Source organism: Lontra canadensis, unplaced genomic scaffold (assembly GCF_010015895.1).
Source record: "Lontra canadensis isolate GAN:19392208 unplaced genomic scaffold, GSC_riverotter_1.0 scaffold6, whole genome shotgun sequence".
In the NCBI taxonomy this organism is placed as follows: Eukaryota; Metazoa; Chordata; class Mammalia; order Carnivora; family Mustelidae; genus Lontra; species Lontra canadensis.
Genome location: NW_022631000.1, coordinates 29,277,753 through 29,305,158, shown reverse-complemented (window position 1 = coordinate 29,305,158; position 27,406 = coordinate 29,277,753). Strand labels below are relative to the sequence as shown.

Below are 27,406 nucleotides of genomic sequence, written 5' to 3'. Positions count from 1 at the left end.
CCCACAGGGTGGGAAATGCTACCCTACCACTACAGGGGAAGTGGTAACTTCCCCTGAAAAGGGTTTAAGCTATAGAGAGCCAAGGGCCTGGGCTTGGACCGAGGCCCTTTAACTCTTAGTATAGTACATTTCCTTTTTTTCCTCCTTTCTAGAATTTGAGTATAGTTGACATGCATGTTAAATTAGTTTCAAGTGTACAACACAGTGATTTGACAAGTCTATACATTATGCTATGCTCACCACATGTGTAGCTCCCATCTGTCCCCACACAACACAAACCATTGGCTATATTCCCTATGCTGGACCTTTCATCCCCATGAGTTTTCATCCAATACACTTTCCCCATAACACAAAAGAACTTCTATTTTGAAATAATCACATCTGGACCTCAGGTACCAGACCAGAGAAGAAACCGTGAGCCCAGTAGGCTCTGTGAGGTTGGTGGTTGGCAGTGAAGCATTCTGGAGGGAAGGTTAGACAAAGGAACTCTTGGATAATCAGTTTCCAGGGAGAGGTCAGGGGGCTTTGAAGCAAAACTAAAGTGCCAAGGAGAGAGACAGTGACCAGAAAAATTAACTGTGGGTTCTATTGTTTCATTGCGATATAACCGAGGAGGAAAAATGAAGCTCCATACTTGAAAATTGTAGTAGGCCTTTTGGAAAAATGAAGTTATTTGATAGCTATCTATATTATTCCTGTTTTTTTATTTTTTAAGATTTTATTTATCTATTTGTCAGAGAGAGCGAGAGAGAGAGTGCACAAGCAGGCAGAGAGGCAGGCAGAGGCAGAGAGAGAAGCAGGCTCCCCGCCAAGCAAGGAGCCCGGTGTGGGGCTCGATCCCAGGACCCCGGGATCATGACCTGAGCCAAAGGCATCAGCTTAACCGACTGAGCCACCCAGGCGTCCCTATATGATTCTCATTTTGCTGGATCATTTTGGGGTGCCTTGCAGCTTGGGTAGTTATTAAATGATAGCTGGAGATAGACGCTTAGAGGAATCTAATCTAGAATTAGAAGCAAGGAAGACTGGGGATGATTTTGTTAAGTGTGAACAGGAGTAGCAGAACATGTTCAGACCACATATTATTTGAAACACTGATTTTATGCCTGGATTTAGAAGACACATTTTAAACGTGGGTTTGAAATTAGTTTGGGAATTGTCTTTAAGCAGGGATTGTATAAATTATTTGAAAGCTGGGTCTCATTAAAAATGCATTAAGTAACAATCAGATACTGCGTGTCTGCTAATGTGATACAGCAGGAGGCACAGAACACCATCTAGGAAGCTTCTTGCCAATAACGTGCAGTTTGCATCTAAGTTAGACTCCAGAGGTAACTCCAATTTACAGGAGGCGGGGAGAGAGGAGAGAAGAAAAGATTAAATAATAACATCGAGCTAAGATCTGCTTTAAAATACTTCGGCAAGCTAACAAAAGTCGAAGGAATGTGCATTCGTTTCCTGGGGCTGCCATAACAAACTGCCACAAACTGGGAGGCTTCAAACAACAGAAATTTGTTCTCTTTCCATTTTGGAGGCCAAGAGTCCAAACAAGGTATTGGTGGGGCTGAATTTCCTCCAAATTCTCTAGGCGAAGATTCATTCCTATTCATTCCTTGTCTCTTCCAGCTTCCACTGACTCCAGGTATTCCTTGGACTGTGGCTATGTCACTCCAAGCTCTGCCTTTGTAGTCATATTGCCTCCTCCTCTTCTGTGTTAAGATTTCCTCGTCTCTTTCTTACAAGGACACACGTGATTGCATTTAGAGTCCACCTGGGAAGTCAGGATAAGCTTCTCCTCTCAAACCCTTAACTTAATCACACGCTTTGTTGTATAACACACTCTTCACCATATGAAGCAATGTTAACCACAGGTTGGGGATTAGGTTGTGGGCATATCTTTGGAGGGCCACCAGTCAGCCCACTGTAGAATGGAAGGCAGAATATTGATAATTGACAAATTTTTTCATTTGTTTATTTATTCAACTTCATTGAGGAATGATTGATAAATATTTAAAGTGTATAACATGATGATTTGATATACCTTATACATTGCAGAATGGTTACCAAAATCAAGATAATTAATATATCTATGACCTTACATGGATAACTTTTCTTTCCTTCCTTCCTTCTTCTTTCTTTCTTTTTCTTTCTTTCTTTCCTCCTTCCTCCCTCTCTTTTGTGGTGAGAACAGTTAAAATCTGCTTTCAGCAACTTCCAAGTGTATAATACTGTATTATTAACCATAGTCACCATGTTGTATATTACGTTCTCAGAACTTATTCATCTTGATAGTTAATAAATTTGAGTCACAGGACTAGAAGTGGTTTTAGTTTTAGATAAGGTTGTAAATTTTCAATATTAAAAAATATTCGATTTCTATCTCTGGTGACGATAGAGAAAATGACCTTTTGTCATAAACAAGTAGGACACTAGACACAGTAGATGAAACAATTGTTTCCACTTACTAGACAAAAGACATTGCAGAACTGTGATCCCTGACAGAAGGAAAATAAATGAAGTGAGCCTTATGGTCACTCTAACTTTTTGCATAGAGGTAATTTTCAGACCATTGCACTGGGAGGGAAAACTCAAGTAGGACACAGCAGTCTCAGTGAACTGAGAAGACTGTGATTGGAATTTGGAAAAGAAAAGCTGAGGTGGTTGGAATTCGTAGAGCAGAGTGCTGAAGAGAAAGGAGATAAATGGAGATACAGCTCCAGATAATTGCATAGAGGTCCTACTGAATATATTGCTCAATACCAAATTGCATACATGTAAAGCAAAATTATATGAGACAAGGCAAAGAATCACCAGGGAGCTGAGAGATAAATATCTCATAACTTATTCTGAATTCCAGTCAGCCAGAGTATAAAACCCTCATTGAACATCCAGGTCTTCTCTAGAGACCACAGAGAAGTTATACCTTAGAAGTGGGTCTAAACTAGCTTCAGAGTAAAGGCTATTCTAGGCCTGCCCTTTAAAAAGCTCAAAAGTCAGGCTAAAAAAGATCAAGTTTATCCTCAATTTGCTTAACTGACTGTCAGAACAAAGTCTGACACTCTTGTAAGGAAGTCAACAAAATCTAGAAGTCAAGAATGTAAAATTTACAATGTCTGGAATCCAGTCAAATATTACTAGACATGTGAAAAACTGGGAAAATGTTACCCTTAATCAGAAGAAAAATAAGTAAATAGAAACAGACCCAGAAATGACAGACAATGGAATTAGCAGGCAAGGTTTTAAAATAGCTATTATTAGTATGCACAATGATTTGAGAGAGAACATTAACATGAGGGGTGCCTGGGTGGCTCAGTGGGTTAAAACCTCTGCCTTCGGCTCAGGTCATGATCCCAAGGTCCTGGGATCGAACCCCGTATTGGGCTCTCTGCTCAGCAGGGAGCCTGCTTCCCCCCCTCTCTCTGCCTGTCTCTCTGCCTACTTGTGATCTCTGTCTGTCAAATAAATAAATAAAATCTTTAGAAAAAAGAAAAGAACATTAACATGATGAAGAGAGAAATAAAAAACTTAAAGGGTATTTTGTTTTGATAAATAATCTTAAAAACAAAGCAAAACAAAACCCTGCAGTTAATATACTCATCACATATAAACACTTTGGAAAATATTTCCACAGTTTTAAAAATCAAGTTAAATATACCTTTAACATAGGAACTATTCCTAGGCATTTATCCAAGAGAAATGAAAGCAATATGTCCATCCAAAGAATTTTTCATGAATGTTCATGTACCTTTATTTATAATCACCCTAAATAGGAAGTAGCCCAAATATTCCACACTGAATGGATAAATTGTGGAGCATCTCACAATGGAATACCACTCAGAAGTACAAAGAAATGAATTATTGACAGAGCAGCATGTATGAGTCTCTAAAAACATTGTACTGGGCAAAAGAAGCCAAGTTCAAAAGATTAATTCTGCATGATTCTATGTAAATGAAGCTCAAAAAAGGGGAAATCTAAAGTGTTAAAAAACCCAGCGTAGGGCAAGGGACAGTGGGGACTCAACTGCAAAAGGGCAGGAGGGAATTTCTGAGGCGATAGAACTGTTCTTCGTCTTGACTGTGGCTGTGGTTATGTGACTTGCAGCTTTGTCAAAACTCAACACAACATTTATTTAAAATGATGCATTTTATTGTACAGATTATACCTCAGTAAAAGTTGGTTAAAATATATTACAAAAAGAGGTTATTCAAAATATTGTTTCCCTGCTTTAAGCAGTCTTCTTGGAACACCTGATTTTAATCATTTTTTCCTTTTTTATTACACTCATCTTTTCCATCAGAGGCATATTGTTTGGTAGGTAAGTGGGACAGAGGAGTGCATGGGGTTCAAACAAAAGAAATAGAGTCTTTTGATATCTTATCATTAGAATATCAATATATTTAGAAGATAAATAGAATTTGAGTTTTGGAGCTAAGGAACTAAGTTTCTGTTCTAATTACATATCAAGTAACTATAGTAATAATACTGTATTGCATATTTGAAAGTTACTTGGAGAGTAGATCTTTAAAGTTCTCATCACAAGAAAAGAATTATGTATCTATGTGACAGATGTTAACTTATTGTGGTGATTATTTTTCAACATACACAAATACCATTTTTATTGTGCATTTATGAATTTTATAATGTACACAATTGGATCATTATATCATGTACCTGAAACTAATATAATCTTATATGTCACATCTCAATTTTAAAAATGAAAATGATAAAATAAAATAATATTTTCTGAAGTCTGACTCCCACCACAAATAAATGAACGTGATTATTTAGCATATCTCTGCTAGGTTTGAAGATTATTACTTGTAAAATTCTTTGCTTTTCACAAGTTAAAATTTATCTCATTGTTTTAATTCTGCATGATTTTATGTAGCATGCATATGTACAGACCATAAGCTCTAGGCAAGTATTTTGAAAGACTTTTTAGAAGGTGACATAGTGTCAACCGGAAAGAATTCCTCAGAAGCCAACAAATGTAGAGTAGCACAAGCGCATACTTACACAAAACAAAACAAAAAAAAAAAACCAAAACCAAAAAAATCCCCAAAGACAACATTCTGGTTTTACCTTTTGTGAGGCTTATTTCTCCACCTTTTAACAGTGAAATGACTTAATAGCCACAACTCAGCCATCCTCTTTTCCTAATCACATGGTGTGAAGGCAAAGGACTGAAGAAATGTTGGCTAATGACATTCTTATTCTGAAGAAATTCTCATGCAATTGGACAAAGATATATGGATAAACAATTTTGTTTATAGGAAAAAAATCCAGTGTCAATTGTCCATTAATAGGGAAGTGTTATGGTATGGTTTATTATACAATACTATGTAACCATTTAAATGAATAAAGATGATCCCTGTGTATTATAAAAGGACGTCTATTGATTATTATAGATTTGTAGAAAGCAAGTTAAAGAAGGATATGTTTAGTATGATCCCATATATGTAGAAAACACACACACACATGATGTGTGATGTGTGTATATCTGAATTATATGCAGCTCAACTGCAAAGTTAATCTCTGCTAATTCTCAGCAGGGCTGAGAATGAGTAGGTAGGGAAGGTTTTGCCTCTTAAAAAAATTAACTTCTTTATTAGACTTCTCCAATGATCATGTGACACTTAAGGGAATACATTTTTCTTTTTCTAAATTTTTAAATTATTATTTTTATTATAAATTATTATTGTTATTATTATTGTTTTAAAGTAGGATCCATGCCCACCATGGGGCCCAGTGGGGGACTTAAATTCACAATCCTGAAATCAAGACCTGAGCTAAGATCAAGTTTAGTCGTTTAACCAACTGAGCCACCCAGGTGTTCCAGGGATTTTAGTATTTTATTTATTTATTTATTTATTTATTTATTTATTTATTTGACAGACAGAGATCACAAGGAGGCAGAGAGGCAGGCAGAGAGAGAGGAAGCAGGCTCCCTGCCGAGCAGAGAGCCCGATGCGGGACTTGATCCCAGGATCCTGAGATCATGACCTGAGCCGAAGGCAGAGGCTCAACCCACTGAGCCACCCAGGTGCCCAGGGATACACATTTCTAACAAATAAACAAATAGCACCTCTCCCCTGCACTGCGGCTGCAGAAATCAGAGACATCAGTGGCTGATTGCAGTGTGGTTGGTATTCTGTGGATGGTGACTTACCTTTCTTCATTCCAAGGAGGCTATATTGTCACATATTCTCATTTTGCTCATTCAGTATGGCCATCTTCCTACACAGAGCTGCCTCAATGAAATAGATGAATCAATGAATAGAAATGATTTGTGTACCACTTCAACATAATTTGTTCCAGAAAAGGAATTACTTTTTTCTTGTGATCTCTAACCCATTTGAGTACAACGGGTAGAAAAACATGGGACTTGGCACCCCACAGTCTGGAATCTAGTTCTACCACTAGCCAGATCTGAGATCTTCAGCAGGTTATAAGCTTTCAGGATTCTCTAAACCTGTTTCCCTATCTGTGAAATGAGCAAAGTACTAGCTTTTCCAAACCTTATGATAGGATAGTTATGAGGATGAGATCAGAGGGAAAAAAAGATTCTGGAGGTGACCTGAATTATCATAGGTGCTACTTCCAGGACTTAAAAATCACCCAGTTTTTTTCCTAGACCTTTTGGTCAAAAATGATGTGGAAGGAGAACATGGCCTCAATCAGATGGCCAGAAAGAGATAAAAAGGAAAGCAAAAACAAACATTTATTGCACCCATACAGTGGGCCAGGTCCCAGTTAAGTGATGTACATATTTTATCTTGTTTAATCCTCACAACAAACCTATGCTCTGGTTATCTCAGGCTGCATTTTCAGTTTGGTAAACTCAAGAGTAAAGAATATGTAACATAAACGTGAACCCTCATTCATTCACCCACCCAGACATCCACCCATTTAGTAACAGTACTAAGTACCAGGAATACAGCTCTGAATAAAAAAGGAGGTCTCTGCTCTCACCAAACTCTGAGGGACACCTGGTTTGAAGGTTCCCAACTATCAAAGGGCAAAAGGGGGATTCTCATTTAGTTTTATACCACTCAGCTTCTGGCCCCTAGGCGTTGGCAACTTTCTGTGCCATGTTTCTTAGTTCAAGTCCCACTTATTGGTCCCAGAGCCCTGATGCCCTTTCTTCTCCTCTGACACTCTCTATGTTGTGCCAACATTTTTTAATATTCAGGAGTAGAAGCTTGTATTAACCAGTTTTTTTCTCCGCAAGTGTGATTATCTGAGCAGAGGAAATTTCCAGGAAAGCTTCATGCCCGGATGAGTCAGCTGTCATCACAGCAATTACCAATTCTGGAAGGGGGATGGGTTCAGGAAGCTGAAGTCAATGAAAAAGCCGAGATTCACGGGTTTGGAACTCGAGGTCCTGGAAGCAAGGGGCTGGCTGTGTTTCGGCAGCCAGTGCCAAGTCATTACTTGTTCATTCTTTCTGGAACACGGGACAAGGTAGCCTTCAAGAGTCCCACTTATTTTTATTTTCTTTTTAAAGATTTATTTATTTATTTGAGAGAGAGAGAGAGAGTGCAAGAGAGTGGGAGCGAGTGAAGGGGCAGACTGGGGGACTAGCCAACCAGACCCCCGCTGAGCCAGGAGCCAGACTCTGGGCTGGATCTCTGGAGCCATGAGATCAGGACCTGAGCCGAATCCAGGAGTAGGATGCTTAACTGACTGAGCCACCCAGGGTCCCCAAGAGTCCCCTTTAAAAAGAGGCTGGTATTCCTGAGAAGGAGCGTCTTTTCAATCTTAGTGAGTGGTTCACAAGAATAGTTGACTGGGGACAAGATAGGATGCAACGGGAAAGGGGAGAAGCAATGGAGAGAAGTAGGGCCTGAGAAAGGTGGATGAGAAGAGTGGTTTCTAGGAGGGCTGTACAGACCTAGGTTCTTGTGTCAGCCGCCTAGGTTCTTAAGCTGATGTCCCAACACTGAAACCTCCTCTTGTGTCCAGGGCAATACCATAAAAATGATAAGCTGATTCTCATGGAGAGTCCAGATAAGGTTAAACAAAGGCAATAGGACAGAGGGTACCGGTGTTGCTGATCTCTACTGCGTGGCTTAGAAGTAATGCTGGATACGCTGGATATCCCTCATCCCGTGCTGTGTTTCTAGGAAACCTCCTTACTTGGAAGGGTAGTATCTCCAGTATCCATGTAGTAGGAAGCAAGCACACAAGAGTCCACTGCTCGTTTATGAACCTCTTCATTCTCTGGATTCTCAGGGTACCCTGAGGTCTTCCTGTTTGCTGATCATGCCTCCAAGCCAGTCTCCACTCTGCAACTTCCTGCGTGTACTCTCTTCAAGGTACTCTTGATTCAAAGTTACACGCAGACTTAGCTGCAAACAGACCAGTGCTCAGGTTGCCTTCTCTCATCTCCCAACTTTTTGGGAGTTATTGTCCTGGCTTCTCCCTTCCAACACCTGAAATACAGCATCCTAAATCAACTCCCTTCGTTCTCTCTTCCCTCTTTCTTAATCGCTCCTTATTTATTTTTGTTCCTTTGTAGGTATGCAACTCATTATTTTGAAAACTGAGAAGTAAAAAGAAAGAATTAAGTCTCTGTCTTCCTTAGATGAACCGTACCTCAGGGTAACTGGATAGCTGATTAGAGCGAGTTTCTCTTCAGAGAAGTAATTTCACTTTGAAGTGAGAAGGAATGATAAAATTAACAGGCTACTGGTCTAGACAGGGATTATTAATTGCTTCCCAAATCACAAAGTAGCGACAAGCTGATATTATATGATGGAAGTATACACCATCACTTATGAATTAATCTGGATAAAATATGAACCTGAATCTGATTAAGCTTCTAGATCTAACTAACCTAACTCTAGGGAATGGATGATTCTACCAGAACGCAATCAGGGAAAATCAGACTTCGGAAAAGCTACAGGACAAACAACACTAATTTTTAAGGAATTTCAAGGGAAACAGAGGAGAGTAGGCAATCTATAGATTAAAGGAGACTTCAGAGGCATGCCAACCAGTTGCACTGTATAGACCTCATTTTGATCTGAATTTCAATAACTGCACTACAAAAAACTTAAGACAAGCAGGAAAATGTAGACAAACTAGATTTTTAAAGGAATTATTAATTTTGAAGTGGGATGATAATAGTATTTTTTTTAAAGAATTCTTATCTTTTAGAATTATGTGCTGAAATATAATAGGAATGGAGGAAGTGTTATAAGATCTTGAATTTCTTTCAAAATAATCCAGAGGATAGTGGGGAAAATTGGTGCAAATAATACAAGATTGCTCATGAGTGGATAATTGTTTAAGCTGGGCGACAGGTAAATAGCAGTTCATTATACTGTTTACTTTTGTATATGACTAAAAATTTCCATAGCAAAATGATAAAAAATTTAGAAGATAGACCACTGGAAGAATGGACATGGAATGTACAACTTCCCAAAGATCAGAGGGGTAAAATATGAATAAGAAAACAATTAATTGAATAAAAGTCAGGAAAAGGGAGAAAGGTCTGGGGTAAGACCTAGATAGCATTCTAAGGAGAAAACACAAAATAAGATGGCGGAAATATGGCCAAATCTGCCTGTAATGATACATGAAAATGGATTAATCTGTTAAACACAAATTGGAAATTCAGCTCTCCTATATATATATATATATATATATACACACACACACATATACATACACACACACAATATACACACATATATATTATATATATTATATATATATAAAATGTTCTAATATATATATAAACATATATATAGAATATATCTATCTATAGATATATATAGAATATATATATTATATATGTGTGTATATTGTGTGTGTGTGTGTGTGTGTATATTTTACAAGAGAAACCCCTAAAGAAATGAAAAGAAGGGAAACGAACAGGTAGAAACCTATCTGCTAAACAAATGATAATAAACCAAAATCAGGTAAAACAGCTCAATAAGGTAAGGACTGAAACTTCCTGGATAGCAACACAGTGATCTTTGGTGAAAGATCATTTTGTGAAAAATGGCTTGGGGGCACAATGGGAGCTCCTACCAGGTCAGACCATGCGCAAGAAGCAGTGAATGGAAGAGGAAGAAATGGAAAGGCGGAATAGGTAGCAGAAAAAGCAAGTGAAGGAAGCACATTCCCAGTTAGGGAGGGGGGGTCACTTATTTATCATGTGTTTATTATTAAGCCTGTAAAAACACTGATGTGATGAAGTCCCAGGAGGGAGGGAAGAAGAAATGAGAGAGAGTGTAAGGGGAGGGGAGGAGGCAGAAAACGAGATCCAGATCACCACGGTGGACATTAGCAGAAGACAAGAAGAAAACACCTTCTATTTTATTTTATTTCTAATTTATTAACTTGTCATTACACAAACAATACATGAATGCATACTCAAAACATCGAATATTACAGTTAAAGCTAACGCACTCCACCAAACTACTGTTAACAGTTTGGTTAGTATCCTTCCAGACCTTCTCTGTACATTTTTATAATATACAAATTGGTACTTAAGAAGTACACTATACAGTATTAATTGTGTGTGTGTGTGTATGTGTCTTAAAAACAATGGTATCACATGTATTGCATGTATTAGCTTTCATTTTCCTCCAAACTTTCAAAAAACTTATTGTATCTTAGAGATACATGTCAGTATGTGTATGAATCTTATTCTTTTTCACTGATGCCCAGTGTTGTATAGCGTTCCATCCTCTTGATGGGTATTTTGTTTTTTCCAATTTTATTCTATGACAAATATACAATTGTACAAGCCACCCTGAGAACACAAGTATGAAAAATGTGTTTCATTAAAAACTGGAAATGCTGGGTGACAGGGCATGTGAATTTTAAACTTTAATGGGTATCATTCGACTGCCTTTAAATGTAGCTGTGCCAATTTATACATTTACTAGCAATGTAGGATTCCTGTTTTTCCACACCCTTGCAGGCTTGTGATTTACATATATCTTAAGTATTTGCCAATTGGATTTGAGATAGTTTATTTTTTAATGTGCATTCCCTTTATTATGCTGAGGTTGGGCATCTCTTCATAATCTTGTAAAACATTTTGTTTATCTGCATTTTCACAGGGAGATTTCGATAAGGGATATGTAACCAAAAAGCAAGACTTACTGCCTGTCTAGCTGGAATTAATTTTTGTTAGCTACAGATCTAGTTTTTTTTCCCCAAATGGTTATGTTGTCCTAATACTATTTGTTAATAATCTATTCTTCCCCTACTGATTTGAATTGTTACTTTTATCCTTTACTCAATACATAGTTCTTTTCTGGATTCTCAGCTCTATCAGATTTATTTTTTGGCATCAGACACCTGAGTTATTCTTAACTTGGTTCATTGAATGGTGGCTGGTTTTGTTAGCCAAGATACTGAGTGTGTTGCTTAGGAGACAATAGATAATATAACTCATGACACACAAATTCTATTCTAGTTAAGTTTGATTTAAATCAGTTTCATTATCTACAAACTTAGAGTATTAAAAAACATGTAAACTTCTCTCTTTTAGGGGACACCCCACAGCCTCGATGTAGAGATAGGAAGCTTTTCACCACATCCCCTCTTTCTGAAAGTATTGTTTGATGTAAAAGCTTTTTGGTGATTTAAGGTTGTTTCCTGGCAATGTCAAACGGTTTTATGTAGCATGGCAATATTACCGTTGATGTACATGAACCTTCCATTCAACAGATTATATGGGGTCCACAAACTATGACATACATTTCAAATAAACAATGGCACTTGAGTTTTTACTTTTACATTGGATGATAGCTCTGGAGTGCACAAATCATGTTCCATTTATCTTTCTATCCCCAAACATCTAGTACAGGGTGCGGCACCTGAATTGAAATAGATTTGAAGTGCATTCAACAATGTTTCTATAAAACAAAAAAATAAAACCCAAACTTCTCCAAAACAAAACCTTTAAGGGATTTACAAAGTTACACATATTTATTTTTTCCTGTCCATCAGACACCTGATTAAATTGTATATTATATATTTTAGTAGAAACACTAGAATAAGACACTGACCTGATATTATCTCATGCCAAGTGTGGGAAAAATATTCCCTTGCTGTCCATGGACGTCCTCAGATATGATCTATCTATAGATGCGTTGCTTCCCTGTGAAATGATGGTTAGAACTGTGATCTGGAAAACAGTTGGATTGCAGTGGGCAAGAATACTTTAGTTATATAGAAAGATGAAAAGGTAAAAACTTTTTTGGGGGGAAAGGAGAAGTGTGGCATTTGCCTTGTTTTAAAATTCAGTTATTTTTATGATCTGAGTTAGCGCACCTTTTCCTTCCCTCTTTCAAAGGGATAACTTTAGCTTCTGTTGGCAGTCTTGGTCCATAAATTTAGATGCTCTGTTTTAAAGCTCAATCCATGACATCAGACCATGGGAAAATTCTCAAAATCACCTAATCTACCAATTTCCCTGGTTAGAAGAAGAAAAAATAAAGCTAACTCACTAAGTATATTGAACAAATTTTATGACCAAGTAGACTGTGTCAGTGCAAAATACCAACTTCATATTTTACTATTACCAATCCTGAAAGACTATTTTACTTTTATTTATGATGATTCTGTTTTTTAAAAGAGGTCTGTGACCTTTAACTTGTTTTGTATAGTGCCTCACTTAGCATATTTCATCTGTAAACATAGCATATTATACCGATTGTAGCCCACTAAGGAAATCATTAAATAGCACTTGTACAGTAATATTCTTCACTGAAAAAGGAGTACATACATTCAAAGAACAGATCTTGCTATAGAAATTCTGTGACTTGGTATAGAAATACACATAACAAGGACGATTCCTAGAATTGTTGAAAAGGGGAAAATAGGGAGCAAACAATTATCATTAGTATTGCTAGAAAACAAACATGAGTTACTAGGTTGAGGCAGGAGGTAGGAGAAAAGGTTCAGTTTTGCTTAGGCTGCAGACTTACAGGGAAGAAAGAAACCTTCTTTCTGAATTGAACTGCATCAAAGAATGAAGAAAAGTTGAAGCCAGCAAAACCATTTTGACTCGGGTTTCGGTATCTGCAATGGAGCCAGAACCCCTGTTGTCTTTTCTGGGGATGGATAGCCCTGAAAGACAGGCTTTGGATTCATGCTTCTGGGCTCCTCTCATCCTAGTCACCATAAAAGGAAAAAATTTGGTTTACCTATACGGCTGAATGTATAGAGGCATAAATGCGATAGCCAGGGCTCCTCCGATTCTCTTACCCTTTTGTCAAATTTGTGAAATTAAACAAAGACTGTCATTTCATAGAGGTATATGGCTGTTGGAAGGAAAAGTTTTGACTAAAACGTTGTTAAGACTTGGGGTTTCAGATCTTTCTTTGGAAGCAGAAAAATAGGCACCTGACGTTGGGAATGGTACAGAAAGATCCAAAACAAACTTCCTAATGAGCATCACAAATCTGCCTATTTATCATTTTGTAATTCTGCCTGTTCATCATTTCTGGGTTATTGTCTCTCCTAAATTACTTCTCCACTTCCAGTTTCGGCTCACCCATCTATTGCCCATCATTGATAACTGGAATGATTAATTTTTCTAAAACATTTATCTGACCACAATCCCACGGCCTAAAATTATTCGATAAATTATTTTTGCTCTAGATGCCAACCTACTAAGGTGGATGAGTCAGTCTGCCTGTTTGTCTCCTGGGAAACGATTCTGTGGCTATCCAAAGAGCTTTGTTTATGCTCTCCTCTAAGCTTTTGAGCACTTTTTCTTACCAGGTGTCACCTCTTTGAGGGCATCTTCTTAACAAAACCATCCTTGACTGTTTTTATTATTGCACTGTATATGTTGGTTTGTCTATGCACTCAAACTGAATCTTGAGAGCTGGGGGTTGTCTTTTTAACAAAACTACTGAAGAGAATTGAGTCATGTCACAAAGCACCTACCACTGAACCTCCTTTAAAAAAAAACAACTCATGACTTCAGATCATCTTAAAAAATTTATTCCCCCCAAATCAACTGGTAAGTTATTTCTGGTTCTACAGAGATAAGTTCCCATGAAGAACAGGTATTTTTGTTACCCTAATTCTAAGGACTTCCCCTCGCTCTTTTTAAAAAGGTCTAGGAGTGACTATAGAGTTTGTAACTTGGAGAAACATCACAATCTCTTACCTGTGACAATTCTTTGTGAATAAGAGCAGTTATGATTACCCCTCTCTGGGGACTTGTTGGTAAAGCAGTCTGTTTTAATACTTCTACTTAACTCATAGTATAACAGAATTGGAAATATTCAGTTATTTTGAACATACAGCAAGTTAAAGTAACTGCATACTTAATATCTCATAACCCTTTTTGGGGGGGAGGGGATATAGCGAGCCATAAAATCTTTTTCTTTAGGGAAAATTAGGTATGTATTGCAGACACATTGCCATTACCAAAAACAAAATTTTCACCTATGATTTTCTGGTTGGCTAGAGTAAACCAACAGAAAATTTACACCGCACCTTGGTCTATGGGCATTACACTGAGAGAATTATAGATGGCATTCCTATTAGATGGTGCCCCCAAATTGGCATCTCAATGGATATTCCAATTATGTAGAGCAAGAGATCTTAAATCTCCTGAGGTCACACTTAAATTTACTTACATTTCTAAACAAACTAACCACTTGGGGGAATGTCTGATGTTGTTCCCAAAAGTGTATCTGATTCTGAAGAACTTTAAGCTTTTGGACTTCTAAGTCTGTCCCTGACTTTGGGGTGGGGGCATGCCTCATGAGAGTAGGTTTGGACGTGAAGACTTCCTTTCACAGCTGTTTTCAGGGGTAGATACTGGGAAGGGAGATCCACAGGGAAGTGGGGGAGATGGGAGAGCAAAGTACAAGCTCTATGGTAGTTTTGTATTTTTTGAACACTGCACCATGAGTTATCTTCTATTATTAAACTGAAAAGTTTATTAATATTTAAGGCTCTTGATACATATTGCCAAATTACTTTCTAGAAGTATGCAAGAAAGCCTGCCTTTTCTACATTAGGTCCTGCTATTTAAAAGACAAATGATAATTTGTTAACTATTAATTTGCATTTCTAAGGTTACTAGAGGCTGTAACTTGAGAAACTGCCATTTATTTCTTCTGTGAACTACCCATATTTTCTGTCCTGGTGGTCTTAAAACGTAGAAGTAGTAAAAATTGTTTTTAATTACCATTTAAAATTAACATTATCAATCATTTCGTGATTACTTCATAAAGTGTTTTTCTATCCCAATAACCAAAATTTATATTTTCACAAAAATCCCAACCTTTCCTAACACTAATTTTTCTTTGCCTGTATTAAACATCACACTGTTTACATTTAAGCGGCATACCTGGTGAGCCTTCTGGTTAACATTCCAACACGGAAATTTAATTTTCTAACTTATCTGTGGGTGACTCTACTTAAAATCTCACTCCACATCTATAGGATTGCTGCTTCAAGCGTATGTCATTAGTTCCTTAGTTACTTCTAGTGTTATTCATTAAAATTTTGTTTCTATTCAATGTTATCTTCCAGAACAACTGCAATATAAAATATTTAGTGATCCCACATACACCCCAATTTATGCATTTAGGCTAAATCTAATGAAGTTTTAATTTTAAATAGTAAAGAACACTTATTTATCCTCTTTTCACAACACGGAGAGCTAACTATTTGTTCTTGTTAACTCCTGATTAACTAGCTAGCTATAGACACAAAGCATGTTAATTTTCTACAGGCACCTTTCTGAATTCAAGTAAAAGTTTTGGTAGACAAGGATTTTACTTAAATGTCACTGACATAATATGAATCTTGAGTACAAATATTGCTCACCATTCTTGCATTCTTTAAATTATTTTACTTTGAAAATTTAAGAACTATCATTAAGTCATTAATAACAGGTTTTCATTTAGGGAATATCTTGAACTGTGAAAATACAAATCTAGTCAAATTAAATTTTGAACACATATAGAGCCAAATATTTCAACAAAACTGCAGTTTAATTTCAGAAAATGTGTTAAAATATATATTTATACATCAATTTCTGACATACACTTAATGTGTTAGTATACACAAAATGATGCTTTCTCTTGAAACTGTATTTATGAAATGTACATTTTAATTTAAATACTCAGTATACACTGCACTTAATCTGCATGTTGCATTTATTAAATACATTAAAATCTGCAATGTAACAAAATGTTTTCTGCATACGAAATTCAAAACACCATTTTAAATGAACAAAAGATGGCTCACTTCATTTTTTTTTTTTTTTTTTACAACTAGTGTATAGTACACTAGCTCAGCTCCACCATACTACCTGTTCGTTCTTTTTTATTTGACATTGTTCACAGACTAGTACATATTACAATAAGAGTGCTGGATAAAAACATGAGGTACGAAAGTGGTTCAAAGATTATAGGTCATGCAGATCATGCTAGACAGCAAAGAAAATTGTGACCGAGGAAACACTAAATAAAAATACATAAAGAATGTGCATTATAAAAAAAACTCCATTACACAGCTTTGCTTCTTTGGTTACAAAGTAGGTTGAACAATTTCACAGCTTTTTATTCCCACCCGAAAAAAGAAAGTCATACGAAATGTCAAAAAGCAGAGGAATCGTGGCAATTTCTCTATTAGAAAGTAGAAACAAATGAACAAAGTTTTCTTCATCAAAATAGCCCAATTATTTATTATATCACAATAACTGGTGACTACCTGTACAGTTGCACTATGTTCTTCATACTTACACTATACAAAATTTACATTCAAGCTGGGTCTTTACTACTGAAAATAAATACCGAAGGTAAATTGCCATTAGTGTTAGAAATATGCCAGGATTCTTTTGTTCAATTATTGCCTAAACGTTTTATCTATTAAATGCAATCCTGTCTTTCAAATCCTTTACTGACACTTATAATTATTCAAAAAAAAAATTAAAAAAGTTCTGTGACATTGTTCATGTACATTATGAAAATAGCAGCCCTGTAATAAATAAAACACAAATAAATGAAAACTTAAGTAGGCAAATGTTACTGGTATTGAAAGAAAAGTGGCTCTTTAGATGAACTGTTATTTAGAATGTGATAGGAAGGCTCAGGGTAAATCCATGGATGATAGGAAAAACGAGAGAGCCACCAAAGCTCTTAAAAGACCCCACTCATGCGCACCAGATAAAATGCAGACTTTGCTTGCTTTAATAAACCCCATCTATTATACTCCTCGTGTACTGATGACATAAAACTGGACACCAACAGCGCTGCATGACATCTCAAAGGGAGGAAAAGCTCCTGTAGAATGATTGTCTAATACTGAAAAGGCCAAACACACAACCAAAGCATGGCTACTTGCTTTCGTATAAAGTGGAAAGAATACCAGTGGCACACAAGGATAGATTGCTTTCAGTTTTTTCTTAATGAGGCAAGAAAGCTTTATGCTGAGGAGACATTCGGCTGCTGTGGAGGTTGCGCTGGCTGCGGAGGCTGTGCTATCACTGCTTGCTGTTGAGAAGTGCTACCAGGATTGGCCTGTTGGGCTGGGAGCTGGGATAATTGATCATTGTTGGAAAGAGATTTTAACAGTGCATTTTCTCGTTCAAGTAAAGAGTTTCTTTCAACTAATTCTTTTATTTGTTCCTTTAGAACTTCCACTTCTTCTCTTACTGCATACATCAAATGGCTTTTCACCAGATCCTGTGAAAAACAAAATTAGCAATGTCAAAAAGAGTGAAAAGAGAAAGGTGCTGCTATCCGGTTCTAGCCTATCTGGGGCCTTCTTAAATATGAAGCATTTTTATATTGGTTTTCCTGCTCTTCTTGCTTTAATGTTTCTACTGTATCTTGACTGGCCCTAAGGGAGGGAAGGATGGAAAAAAATCCTGTTTCCAACTAGGCAGCAAGCCCAGGATTTCTTTTCAAAGTCTGGAGTGATTTCCTAAAATACTAGGTTCCTTAAATTGTCAATTAGAAGCTTAGAATTAGAAAAAAAAAGTTTAGAGGTTAGACCAAGAGAGCAAAGGATATTAAATTAATATTAAACTAGTTATAGCATTTCTTTAAGAGATAAAGCAACCTACAATTTCCAACTCTAAAACTTTAAAGAAAAGTTGTTTGAGACTAACAGTCCTTACTCATAGTCCATAGTTTTAATAAGCCTCAATCAAAATATTTTATATAATGTGAACAGTATATTTAAGGGAACAAAAAAATTGATAGTTTAGCAGAAATCAGAAACAGATTCAACAAGTTCCATTTATTAGAGCTGACCAAAACAGCATTTATAAAAAGGAAGGCTTCCAGCTTAAGTTTTCATTTTAATACTCTTTGATTATAAACTATTGTTAATGCTGAAATATTTGAAGGCACATAATGCATTCTGATTATGTACGCCCCTCAAAATGGCCCTGATTTATCAATGGTAATGCATGAAATGTGAGACGTTCAAATGGGAGGAAATATTAACCCCACTGGTATTTCCAGACTAAAAATTCTCAATGTTCTAACATCTATATCTAAATCTGATTATCAAAAAATATACTTTGGTTATCTTGTTTTAAAGAAATTAGGTGTTTTTTAAGAATTGATAAAAACCAACTGCTTCCTAAAACCAGCAACCTATGAAATGAGAGAACTATAAACTTTTACTTACCATTGCTTGTTCTATTTTGTTGTCAATGGCTACACCACCTCCCCCAGATGCACTGGAAAAAATTAGAATATTTCATTAAATTATTCTAAAAATGTAAAATTCTTTCCAACTCTTAAAATAATTAAAAACATTTGTTTTACTTAAAACCAAAAATAGTAACTTAAAATAGCTTATTAAAGCCTATTCTCATAATTTCAGTATACTCAAAGCTCTCATTTTAAAAATAAGGGATCTCAGTTAACAGATGATTTCCAAAAATCCTTTGTGTCTCCAACATTTCTAATTTCCTTATGACATACATATGCTTTTTTAAAAAACAACTCCCAATTCTATTCAGGAGCTTTTAACTCTGTGAACTTTTAGAGATACCTTTTGAATGACCAGTATACTCTTCCCCATCTTTTAGACTTCTTCATTTACCAATTTTGTATTCTAATTGACTTTCATGTGGAAATTCCAGTGGTCACTTATTGCATTAAAATTCAGATGATGACTTACTTTCCTTCTATAGATTTTACTTCTGGGTTAAAAATTTCTAGAACCAGCTTCTTAAAGGGCCTTTGGGCAAATGATACTGGCAGGGTTGGTTAACACCAATCTCAACATTCTGGCAAATCTTCATACTCTCAGTGTGGGTTACTGGCAAATATCACCTACAAAGGTATGTGGTTTAGACCAGTTTTTCCTGGAAATATTTGGAAGCAGTCTAGCTAGTAAGTATATCCCAAGTTCAACTATCACCTTAGCATCTGTATGATAATAACCAAAGGTTCATTAATTGTCCTCTTAAATAGTAAGAATAACGAATATCTCTATCCTTTTCTTGGTATTTTTGTAAATTTTGAATAGTTATTAGATTTTCTTGTAAAGACAAACCTGACAATTTTAATCTACTTTATCAATACAAAAAGAGGTCTTTAAATAACTGATATAAAACTGCAAAATACTCTTCATAAAGTATATTCAAAGAAAACTTAGATGCTAATAGATTTGAAGACTATTCTATTTTAGATGATGCAGGGCCTCAGACTGTTATCATATTGAGGGGTAGGAATATTTTGTCTTATGTAGTGATGCCTTTTATACTGTAATCTAAGTAGATCTGGTTATAATCCTGGTTCTGCTACTCACTACCTGTGTGACCATCACCAGATCAAGTATTTAAGACCAGTTTCCTCATGTGTAAAATGAAGGGGTCAATGCCTTAGTGGATTTCTTACTTCTAAATCCTTGAATCAATACACAGAGGACACAAGCTTGTTTATGTGAGCATTAGTCACATTAATTACAGCCTATACCTTTACTTCTTGCTGCTATTTCTAAGATGCAAACAGATTTTATATACCTAGTAACTAGAAAGGATATACAGATTGTTAATACATACTTATTATATATGTTAGGCTTTAAACAGCTGTAGAGGTGTGTAAAACAAAGTATGGCTATGTGTAACTATAAACTGTAGAACAACTATATAAACCATAAGGCTTTGGTGTAAAGTTCAGTTCAGACACCACGTGGATATGTTCACCAAATATTGGCTGCAATTTGCAAAAAGACAGTGCCAGGCATTCAGAGTTTGTCTGACCATCCTATATTATACTCTCAATATTTTTTATTTCTATGTCAATTAAGGAAAAAGTGAATTAGTTTTAGTCATTTCTTGATGTAAATACATTAAACTCTTTGAACACATCTGTTTTAAACAGAACACCTTAAATGCTAAACACCAGTTTTATATATTAACAAGCAACTGAAACAAAGCCCCCTAACCCTTAAAAAGGGTTTATTACTCTTTTTTATGATTAAAATAAGATTAGTTAAGTTTCCAAACCATTCCCTTAGGCTAAGGAACATTAATCAGCACCCTATTCTTTGCTGATATAATAAACTCTAATCCTGACTCAGACCTCTTTTACAGCAATGCAGGAATAGGTTTGCAAAGTGTAAATGGATCATACTGAAGATATGTGTCCCTTAAATAGTATTAATAACCCAATTTTATTAAGCACTGTACTTAAACAATTAAATCAGTCAGATACAATTACTATCACCACAGCGATTTCTGGCAAGTCTGAAGGCTGTTTTTAAACAATTCTACATAACCTATGGCAGTAGTTCTCAAACTTTAGTATGTACCATGCAGTCATCTAGAGGTCTTCTAAAAACAGATGGCTGGGTTTCGCCTCCAAGTTTCTGATTTAGAAGGTATGGGGTGGGGCCCAGGAATTTGCATTTCTAACACATTTCCGAAGATGCTGATTCTGCCACCTGACAGATCATACTTTGAGAACCAATGGCTTACAAAGATAAAAGCTCTAAGAGGAAAGAATAAAAAAACTTAATCCTATTTTAAAAACTTCTTAACCCAGAATACAAAACTTTTTACCCTTCATGACTTTGACCCCTGCTGTCTATGGTCTCCTTTCTTCTCACATTCCATCTAGCCTATTGTGTTATTACATTATTGTGTGTCCTACATTAACTATTTAGTCTGTGAAACATAGATTGTCTCAGGTTTCCATGGCTTTGCAGACCGGCTCCCTCAGCTGCAAATGCTCATGGTTCCAGTTCATCTGGCTTTTACTTGTTCCTTAAGATGGCTCCAGTGCCACATCTTCTGTAATGTCTTCTGATTTCCTAAGGTAGAACCAGTTATTCTATCTCTCCTGTGGTTCACTAACCTTCACAAACTTTTTATACTGCATAACCAGGAAAGGAGAAAAGCAATTCCAGCTCCTCCATATACTCACTGCATGAATTCTGGAAAACTATTTAACCTTTCTAGACCTCAGGTTTTCATCTAAAATTAGGGTTATATACCCCAATTCATAAAACTCCTGTGAGGATTAAATGAGTTTAGCTACTACTACTACGGTTAACTCTATCAGACTGAGTTCCTTGAGAGAGGTTCCTTATCTCCCCCTCTGTGAAGAAGTGAACACAGTGCTTGGCAAGTAAGAGCTCAAAAGCATACTGAAAGAGCCAGAAAGAGTCAATATGACAGCAATTTGATCTGAAAAAATTACTGGTTTATATTAGAAAGCCATTAAAATATTTTGAGTTTGAATAAATTCATAATTCTCAAAGTATGGTCACTGGATCAGCAGTATCAGCATCACCTGGGGACTTGTTAGGAATGTAAACATTTGGGTCCACCCCAGACCTACTGAATTACATACTCTTGAGGTGGGACCCTGGAAATCTATTAGTAACTCCTCCAGGTGACTGTAATAGAAACTAAAGATTGAGAAAGCAATTTATAATAAAGGTATCAATCTGGCAGTCTTAAATAAGCAAGTAAGAGGGTATGCTATTTCAGGATCCTTGAACATAGTTTAAGAATATTATTTCAATGAGGGTAACAAGTTGTTTTCTATTGTGTTCAAAGTCAACATAGTGGTTTGGGCTTCACATTCTTAAAAATGAGAACGATGAACTGAAGCAGAATGAAAAATTTTCCTTTATTTGCTTCCTTGACCTAATGGTAAAGATTTACACCTTGTTTTCTTTTTTACTATTGCATTCACTACCCTATAACTTGATGTTAACTTAAGTTTCAAACTTCAGTTCCTAACACTCCGTAACTATTCTGGTAAACTCTAAGTGCTGTATAAAGGCAAGGGATAATTTGTAAAATGAAACATTCTGCCTGATATGGGTCATTCTTTTAGAATAAAAACATACCATGGTTAGTATTTACTAGATGAATTAAAAATTGTGGGTATGGAGGAAATGGACAGAAATATAGAACTGTGGGGAAAAAGACAAGCAGAGCTATAGCGTTACCTTTTATACGATGAGTTTTTTTTTTTTAACTAGAATTAGTTAAGAACCAAATGAGCTTGAATTTAGTGGTTTCTTTTTATTTATTTATTTATTTTTAAGTAATCTCTACACCCATCATAGGGCTCAAACTCACAACCCCGAAATCAAGAGTCATATACACCACTGACTGAGCCAGCCAGGCATTAGGATTTAGTGTTTAAATAAAGTAAATTATAATCAAATCCACAGGAAAAATAAAACTCAATGAATCAAAGGTACAGAAAGATAGCCTGGCTTTCAATGATGTTCATTTTAAAATCCATCCCAGCTGGCTCCCCACACCATAGTTTTTCTTCCCAGACCTTCCTCTTATCTCAACAGATCACTTGGCAACCTCACTGAGAAGAGACGAGATATGAACCTCTGGCTTCAGAAATTCCTACATTTTCATCTTTCTTAAAAGACTGTTTCATTCACGCTCTTAGCTCAAGGACTTTGTACAAAAAACTCCAGTCTCTCTTCTCTAAAAATCAAAATCCATGAAGGTGAGGTTAGGCTAACTTGATCTCACTTTAAAAAAAACAAAAAACAAACAAAAAAATACTCTTTATGAGAAATCAACTTTTTTTTTAATCTTCATTAATGTGGACAGAGGCATCATGGCTACTTATTTAAAATAAAAATAGAGCAAATTTCTTCTCTTACATTTTGACTATTTTGTCTTCTGTTCTGCCCTTAGCACAAGTGCTAATTAATAAAGCAACAAGGTAGAAGAAAAGAGCACTTAAACGACTGCCCACTTTTGCAGGTACATATTACTTTAGTGAGTTCTTACTGCAAGAAACAATCTCATCTTACAATTGAGGAAACTGAAGCCAAGTAACTGACTCAAAGCATAATGCTAGAAACAGTACTGAAACCTAGACTTAATGGCAAAACACATGCTTTTCCCACCTTAACAGTAAGACTGTGTGAAAGCAATAAGCAACTATCTATAATAACCTAAGAGAAATGCAGACTTACGTATATTATGAAGAGTCCTTTAACTATGTACCAAATGTCATTTGTGAAACCATAGCATGGATCCAAAATTAAATTACGTGCCTGATACACCATTTATCTTATCTAGCACATTCCTAGAAGATGTTGAGCTCTGAGAACAAGGGAGGTAACTTCTTGGAAAAGGCTCTGTCATCTTTAGACAGCCAATATAGTTTAACTATTTGCTAAGAACTAAAATGTTCTTTTGGTTTGTTAGAAAGCTGAAGATATTTTAAAATTATATGTATCTATATGCAGAATATTTAAAAAACTACCTTCTCTTGCCAAAAGACCCTTCTAACTTTCTGTGTTGAGTCAAAAATCACAATTAAAAATCCACTACAGGAATTCCCCAAATTATAAAATCAAATCTTTGATAATAAGAACTTCTTCGACTGAGCTGGCAAATCTGATATACTTATGTTCAAGCCCCCTTACCCAAAGACGGTAAAAATGATTCTTCATAAACTCACAAGTAGAAGCTACAGCCTTTCCAAAAAAAGAAGCTACAATCTTTCTTAGAGGCCAGACTTCAGGATTCACATACTGTTTCTGATAAATAATGTACATCCTTCATTACCTTCTCCCTTACCAATAAACTCTAAAATAACATAATTACCACTAAAATGGATTAATTCTAACCTAGGTAACATTTGGCCTCTTTTCTTTCTTCTTCTTCTTCTTTTTTTTTTTTTTTAAGATTTACTTATTCATTTTAAAGAGAGTTGGGCGGGGAGGGGCAGAGAGAGAGAGGGAGAGACAATCTTAAGCAGACTCCTTGCCCAGTGCAAAGCAGAGATGGGGCTTGATCCCACAACCCTGAAATCATGTCCTGAGCCAAAATCAAGAGATGGACACTCAACCATCTGAGCTACCCAGGTATCCCTACACTTGGCCTTTTTTCTAAGAAATACATATTCTGTTTTTTAGAAAGAAACTATTAAGTCACTGATGGCAAAAAAAATAAATCTAACGAATGTACAACTCAGCAAGCCTAGAAAAGTTAAACAGAAAAAAATACATGTCTTCTTTAAGAGGAATTTAAAAAATATTTACAGCTTAACATTTAAGAGCAAATAACAGTTCTTCTTCTAAAAAAGAGCCAAAATAGATACAATTCAGGAAAACTTATTCTATGGCCAAAGGCAAATTTCTGTGTTTAGCAAAAAAAACTATCCAAGTTAACAGTAAATTAAGTTAAAAACTAAAAATTTTATGTATTCTAACTACTGATCTTAAGTTCTCTATGTAAAAACAAAAAATGTTTAATTTCATGATTAAATTCACAAAAAGCCCCATGAAGATTTTTATTAATAACACAAAGTAAGTGAAATTTTGTGAATGATAAAAGCTTTTATGATAGGCAAGCAGGTAAAATGGCTACTCACAAAACTACATATTATTATTTTCTCAAGTAACCAGTCTTACAATGATACACAAAAGAAAAAAAAAAAAACCCAGTTAAATATTTACATAATGACTGTTAATTGTTTTTTCATCTATAGAAACCAATTATGTCCTTAGCATATTTTACATTCATCTAATTAATTTAAGGTAAAAATCCTGGCCAGAAATGAGTATTTAAAGAGTAAAAAAGGATACATGCATGGATTATGCCAATGTCAATTTCCTGGCTTTGGATCTTTCCTTATAGCCATGTAAGAGGTTACCACTGCAGGAAAGGGACAGGGGACAAGACACACATACAACTGGGTGAAAGGTTACATGAAGCCTCCCTATGTATTTATTATTTTTAACTCCTTATGAATCAATAGTTATTTCAAAATAAAAGTTAAAGAAGATACATGCACATGATAAAAAATTAAAACAAAAAGTGTACCTAAAAAGGCATACAATTAATACAAAGTCCCTCTCCTACCTCAGACCCCTTTTGTCCAGAGTCAACCATATCATCTGTATTAATGGCCTTTTATAAAGTCCATTTAGGAAGAATTTCTGTAATACTTTGGAGAAGCTTAACTAGATGCCTCAAAATATAGAAAAATAAAAAACTCCTTTAATAATTTCACTAAAATACAAAATACTTCTAGAAACCTATTAAGATTAGAACCCCATTGAGAAAAATGGGTAGATTTCACATGGATAATCCACAAGACATGAAAAAAACCCCAGGATCTCATTCATAACAAAAATACAGGTTAAAAACTATAATGTAATACCATTTCCCTAAACAGACTGGCACACATACTAAAATGTAATACACTGTTAGTAAGGCTGTGGGAAATGGGCCTTCTCATAAGGTGCTAATTCAAGCTATATACTGGTATAACCATTATACAGAGCAATTTGGTTATATCACAGTTTTACACATACATACGTTCTCACTCACTCTTTGACTCAGCAATCCTACATGTGGGAATTTATCCTATATTTCTACATATATGGGAAACAATAGATTTACAATGCTACTCATTATAGCACTGTTTATAACAGCAAGATTTCTAGCAATCAACAGGGAACTGATCAAATAAATCATGGTACAGCCATCTATTCAACTGAATACTACCCATCTATAAAAAAAGACCCCACAAAGATGATTTTCTGTGTACTGAGATGGGAACAATATACCCTGAAGATCTTTAAAAGTAAAGGTGCAGATGTCTGTATATTGCCACTGTGTGAGGGTGATACAGATACAGTATTTGCTTGCATACGCATAACGAAACTGGAAGAATACACACATAAAACTAAGAAAGTGGTTATCTGTCTGGGAAGTCAGGCAGATGGGGGACAGAGATAGAATACTTCCATTGCACTTTGGAGAATACTAAAAAACCAAACCAAACCAAAACCAAAACAAAACAAAACCACATTCCAAAATGAAAATGACTCACAAGTTATAACCCTATACAGTGTGAACTTAAGAACAAATGGCAGACAGGAAACAGAAAAGAAAGAAAGGAGGGAAGAGGAGCCAACAACTCCATTTTCCTTAGGAACTACTTCATTTTAGAAGATCGGCACTTTGTTTAACATTCAAAATAATAATATAAGTAATATTTGTGATTTGTAAAATTTACTTCTTTGGCTTAGGGTGAATTATAATCACTTAAGAAAGTATCATGTAAGTAATGTTTGTAACTCCTAATATAGCTATTTCTGTTAAAAATGATTCTGGTAAGAAAAAAGAAGTCTGTGATAAACATCTTTGATAATAGGCTCTATAACTTTATACAATAAAAATGTTACATTAAAAATGCATTCCAGAGAAGGTATTGGTAAGATTAATACTAACTTTATCTTCTTTTTCTTGATTTCTTTACATTTCCAAGTGAGGATATCTTGAGGGAGTTATTTTAGTATTAGGCAGTAAAATTATGATAGTTTTTTCCTCAGACAGTCATTCTAAGGAAACAATTTAAAAACTAGCTGAACTAAAATTCTACTAAAACACTCAAGATGGAAGAAGTAAAGATTTAGTCTTGAAAAACTGAGCAGTAATACAAAAGTGAAATATGCACAGCAATTTTACCATTACAATCCAAAGAAACTAGTTTAATATTCTTATTTCAAGTTAAATATTTAAATATAAAAAAACATATGCACCAGCTAGTTATTTATTAGACTAACATTAGGCAAGGTTTGACAGGATGAAAAAGTTATTTTCTTCCTTTAAGTCAGGACTGAAATAAGCAAGGGTGTGAGAAAGGGGTAGGAGAAGAATGGCATTTTCCCGAATGTTGGAGTGCTTGCATTTAGAGCAGGCTCTCTTGAAAGAGAGTGCATTGTACTACTTACACAGCAGCAATACATAATTTGATGATAGCATTATTCATTACTGACTGAAGTGAAGGATGAGTGTCAAGGGGCTTAAGCCCAAATTAAAAAATTTGATACTACAGTCCTTATTACTTTAATTTACTTCCTGGAGACTGGGAAAACAGTATATGATTGACAATTACCTAGACTGAGATGTACACTAGCACCTTAAGAGTA

General features: G+C 35.6%; 1 protein-coding gene and 1 long non-coding RNA gene across 3 annotated transcripts in view; one reads left to right on the top strand and one right to left on the bottom strand.

The window, feature by feature from the left end:
* The first annotated feature begins 877 nt into the window (after positions 1-877).
* Positions 878-13,129, top strand: LOC116864675. The gene is made up of 3 exons (XR_004382066.1): positions 878-902; positions 6,748-6,753; positions 13,019-13,129. It is a non-coding gene; the product is annotated as an uncharacterized LOC116864675 (long non-coding RNA).
* A 2,845-nt stretch (positions 13,130-15,974) lies between these two features.
* Positions 15,975-27,406, bottom strand: part of TSC22D2 (TSC22 domain family member 2) — a 48,644-nt gene continuing 37,212 nt past the window's right edge. For both annotated transcript variants that reach the window (XM_032852477.1, XM_032852478.1), the window contains 2 exons: positions 18,644-18,695; positions 15,975-17,688 (listed from right to left, as the gene is read on the bottom strand). In XM_032852477.1, the coding sequence (XP_032708368.1) occupies positions 17,428-17,688; positions 18,644-18,695 (313 nt within the window). In that variant the 3' untranslated portion in view covers positions 15,975-17,427. The remainder of the gene's footprint in view (positions 17,689-18,643; positions 18,696-27,406) is intronic.